This window comes from Parathielavia appendiculata, assembly GCF_033297405.1.
Source record: "Parathielavia appendiculata strain CBS 731.68 unplaced genomic scaffold N657scaffold_35, whole genome shotgun sequence".
In the NCBI taxonomy this organism is placed as follows: domain Eukaryota; kingdom Fungi; phylum Ascomycota; class Sordariomycetes; order Sordariales; family Chaetomiaceae; genus Parathielavia; species Parathielavia appendiculata.
Window position 1 is genome coordinate 101,481 of NW_026944254.1, and position 4,475 is coordinate 105,955.

General features: G+C 52.2%; 2 protein-coding genes and 1 pseudogene across 3 annotated transcripts; 2 read left to right on the plus strand and 1 right to left on the minus strand.

The window, feature by feature from the left end:
* Nucleotides 1-2,087: 2,087 nt before the first annotated feature.
* N657DRAFT_324925 (uncharacterized protein) lies at nucleotides 2,088-2,599 on the plus strand. Its single transcript, XM_062786817.1, has one exon. It carries the CDS (start codon nucleotides 2,292-2,294, stop codon nucleotides 2,556-2,558), a length of 267 nt encoding a protein of 88 aa, XP_062642691.1. The 5' UTR covers nucleotides 2,088-2,291; the 3' UTR covers nucleotides 2,559-2,599.
* Nucleotides 2,600-2,671: 72 nt separating this feature from the next.
* Nucleotides 2,672-3,452, plus strand: N657DRAFT_659331 (iron reductase domain protein; the record flags this gene model as incomplete). The annotated part of the gene is made up of 3 exons (XM_062794972.1): nucleotides 2,672-2,720; nucleotides 2,788-3,064; nucleotides 3,137-3,452. 3 exons carry the CDS (start codon nucleotides 2,672-2,674, stop codon nucleotides 3,450-3,452), a joined length of 642 nt encoding a protein of 213 aa, XP_062642692.1.
* A 335-nt stretch (nucleotides 3,453-3,787) lies between these two features.
* On the minus strand, nucleotides 3,788-4,081 carry N657DRAFT_711420 (annotated as a pseudogene; the record flags this gene model as incomplete). The annotated part of the gene is made up of 1 exon: nucleotides 3,788-4,081. A coding segment is annotated over one exon (294 nt), but the record flags the coding sequence as incomplete, so codon positions are not given.
* Between the last annotated feature and the right edge of the window lie 394 nt (nucleotides 4,082-4,475).

Genomic DNA, 4,475 nt, shown 5'->3' on the forward strand with positions numbered 1-4,475 from the left:
GTTTCCTTGATTGTCGATATGGGTTTTTCACCCGGCCCACGAGGGCGCGGTTTTCCTGTATAGCAAGTTGTTGAAGGTCCGGCAAGCCCAAGGGCACAGCGGTGTAGGAATAATATACTTCGTACCACAACTACTTCAGCTCTCGAGTTCGAAACTTCCAAGGAGACAACATGAACTAGTCAAGGCAATAGACTCCTTCCAGGACGTATGTGCGGACGCGGGACAACTCCACCGATTGTCTCCTTCGGGCCGTCTTGAACGCAATCGATTCTCAAAATGTTTCATTTCATTGGAATCCGCTCAACTTTGCCTTTACATTGGTGATCGATGTGGCTGCACTCATCTTTGCTGCGGTAGCCCTCTACCAAGGCATCGCGTCCGCAGCCGTAGGTCAACGGAAGTGCTCCAGGAAAGTCATAGGAGTTTGAAGGAAAACAACAAGCACGTATTCAACTGGCTCAGACGAGACTACGTGGCTTATACGCCAGTTATAACCCGATTTGTCCTCCTTTCTAGGATCGAGTCTAAGCAACGCGATAGGTTTATCGGCAAAGTTGAGAAAAATGACTACCCTACTATGTGGCTCCAATTCCTGGCCTTTTGGGATTGGACGAGTTTGTCTAGGATAATTTCCAGAATAACCTGAAGGCCGCGTAAGTGGATTACCTACCTTCCGAAGTACAAGCAGTTCCCGCATTTATCGAAATCAAGCTGCATTGCAGCCCTTAAGGCTCTGGCGGGATACGATAGGCTGGAAGTCAATCCTGAATTAGGATAACTATCCGGGTCTGACAAGACCGAATATCCATGTACAATTTTGCCGTGATCCTTTCCTAGGCATGGTCGCCTGGTTCGAGCGCGACATATCTGGATCTTTTGGCTGGGGCATTCCGCTCATCCTGCCAGCAGCTCCCTCGCCTCAGCTATCCTTATGAGCCGCGGCGATTTCGAAATCAGAGTACCCAAATCCGGCCTGGAGCAACAAAAGCGGTGCATCAGCGTTTTCCAAAACGGCCCTGATGCGCGTTACGTCGAGTATCCCGATGGAGCCGACAGGAGCCTAATAGTCACGAGTCCAGGACTGTAAATTGATGCTCGGGAATGTCGAAGATTCCAAGGCATCCGAGAGAGCCTCTGTAACAGCTGGGACCTCCTGCTCGACATTGCGGGCTGCTATAACTCGCCTGGCTTCTATATACGGACACGCCTGCTCATTCACCCGCCATGTTCCCGGCCCGCGGTGCTAATGTAGTGGAGCTGCTCGATATAATTTCGCTGCTAGGGCCATTCTGGGGCAGGAGGGGGTTAGTGGCAACGCCGGAGAAAATAGGGAGACAGGGATAAGAGGAGAGAGTGACAACGCGTAGTAGCACCCGTCGTGGCGGGCATTCCAGTATAGCTGCATTTATGCAGGTCACGACAGAGGCCTTGAGGGCGTTTAGGCTCCTGGAAATGCGTCAAAAGTTGGAGGACCGTGCGGCGCTACTTGGAAAAATAAAGGTAGATTCACATGACCATGGTCACGGAGACTTCCGGGATTGGGACTGTTAACGCGTGGAGCTGTATATGATGACAGCGGCGATTCGAGACTTGAAGCAGCTGTGGGGACTCCGGAGAAGGTCAGCATTTCCAGTGGTCTCGCACAGCAAATACTGTACCTTGGTTGCCATGTGTGCACAGCGACCCTTTTTCAGATCCCGGACAGTGCCTTAACTAATATATCAAGGAGAAGTTAACATGAGGTTTATCACATAAGACCATACCTACTAGAAAACTCGGGATCCCGTTCGCTCTCCCTTAGATAAGCTGGTAAGGGCCGGATTAGTAGTTGGGTCGGTGACGACCAGCGAATCCCCGGTGTTGTATGTCTGTTGGACTCCATCGCTTAATTTTTGACACCATCATTCCTTGGCGAAGGATCGACTGCAGCTTATCTATGGGGAAGGCATTTTCTTAGGCTAATAAAAATGTAGTTGACCTTTCGAAACCGCTTTCAAGTTTGTCGACGGCCATGTTTTTGCTTCTCTGCTGATCTCCAACCGGAGGCGTTGTATTTCCGCCAATTCCGCTCTGCCTAATATCCTCGAGTTCATTTATTCCCAAAACGTCTGCTTTATCCTTCCAATCAGGAATTCGGGGCTATCCTCCCCAATATGCGCACCGATTTTCCTTCAGGTCCTTCCATTCGCCTCCGTGTATCCATTTGGAAATGATGGCCGCCCCCGAGGTGAACACCGTACCATCAGAGTACCAAATACGGGGATCACACAGACCGTCCCAGTCGGCATGCCATGGCTGGAGTCGCTGGACCAACCAAGACTGGCCGAAAGGCAATGACCATGGTCTGTTGTGCTGTAAACGGACTTTGGATCGCTGCTCCTGCCTTTGATCCCAGCTGCATCAACCTATGTGCCACTCTGCCATCACATGCCGCGGCCGCCTGCCTGGATTGTGACTTCCCTCCGGCTTGGGTCGCTCCGTCAAGTCTGCTTGATATTACGTTGAGCATGATCCATCAAACATGCGTGTCTGTCGGAGTAATGTACCCAGTATCTTGAGGTCCCGGTTGTCCAGCTTCAGCTAAGCGTTATATAAGAAATCCCCCCCTGCTTTCGGTCCCTGGTTTCCCGCCCTCATTGTCACAACCCTGTAGCAGGACACCAGAACCACCATGCAACTTCTGCAAAGCATTGCGCGGGCCGCCGCCTTCCTGGGTCTCGGTAAGACAGCACTGTCCAGAGCCCGCGCCATGCCGCAACATGACTGATATTGGGGTCCGCATTAAAGCTCGGAGGCAGTTCGAGGCAGACTCGTCCGTGTTCGAGGACTTGGAAACGGGCTTGACCTTTGCCAGCTACACCAGCGACCGCGGCATTACCTTCCGTGTCGCCATCCCCGACCCGGTCCCCGAGAAAAAGGTCTTCGACACAGTCCTGCAAATCGTGTCGCCTAATGATGTCGGCTGGGCTGGCTGGGCCTGGGGCGGCCACATGACATACAACCCGCTCGCCGTTGCCTGGGCCAACGAGACCAACAGCGTCGTGCTCTCGTCGAGGATTGCCTAGTGCGTTGCCCAAGGAGCGTCCTACCCAGCCATGTGCACACATCGAAGTGCTAACCCTCTCCCTCTTAACAGCGGCTACTTCAGCCCGCCCGAGTATCCGGACTCGACGTACACGATCCTCGAAACAGGCACGCACCTCAACGCCACACACTGGCAGGTCACGGCCAAGTGCACCGGCTGCTCGAGATGGGGCGACGACGACATGGGTTACACCGAGCTCGACCCGCAGTACCACACCACCATGGCCTTTGCCTATTCCGACACGCCCGTGGACGCCCCGGGCGACGAGACAACCACATTCGGCATTCATACTAGTTTGGGGCATCCAATATACGACCTGGCTACCGCTAAGAATTCTGATTTTGCTGCCAAGGTGGGGAAGCTCTAAGGACCGGGGAGGGTTGTCAATTGGAGCTCCAGTCAGAGGCTGCGGGTGATTCGACTGGGAACTAGCGTAACATAGAGGAGATGGAGGACATTATGCAGCTGATAGAGATGGCCTTTTACACCGCAGGTCAAGGACACATTGACAACCATCCGATGATTATCAAGTTGAGATTGCATGAGTGTCAAGGTAGTGAAGTAATACAGGCCAGGCGCATTGTTTTCGGTCAAGGCTGCTTGTCAAAATACGATCTTCCGGGTATACAGCACAGGTTCAATTGCTTACATCTCGCTCACGGACTTTTGAACTGTTCATAATTATGATTTGTAACGTCTTTTAATACATACGACCACAGGCAGTAGAGAACTCGGGATCCCGTCCGCTCTCCCCTAGATAAGCTACTGACCGCTGGATTAGTAGTTGGGTCGGTGACGACCAGCGAATCCCCGGTGTTGTATGTTTTTTTTTTCCGTCGTCCCTCAAGCCTTCTTTTCTTTCTCTCTATCCCCCATTTCAGAGGGGCACATTCAGCAACCATCCAGGTACTCCTTGTCGGCTCGATGGCGGCGAATAAGGTAATTCCGCCGAGGGTCTTAGGCTCTGTAAAATCGCTGCAGGAGCGAGTAACGTGAAAACCAAAGACAAGGGCCCAGATTATCATGAAATGCAAATACCTACAACTTGAAATTGAAAATCAGGTGCTCCTTCTAGACGTCTGGACTCCGCAACGGAATCGGCCCCACAATGGAATCCTGGCACCACACCACCATTCCAGACATGACTAACTTCAACTCAACACAACTCATCCACTTCTGGGCAATAATCAACATGACCGCTATCCGGGAAGAGCTTATTCAATTGGCTATAGCCGAGGTTCAAGAAGGCCTTTCTTCCCAGAAAGAAGCAGCGGAAAAGTACAGCATCCCATAGTCTACCCTGAACCGACGGCTTCATGGCGCCCACCCTCGACAACAAGCCAAAATCCACGAACAACGGCTCAGTCCTGTGCAAGAGAGGCATGTAGTC

Coding starts and splice junctions, on each gene's coding strand:
- N657DRAFT_324925 (XM_062786817.1), top strand. CDS start 2,292: ATGGCTGGAGTCGCTGGACCAACCAAGACTGGCCGAAAGGCAATGACC.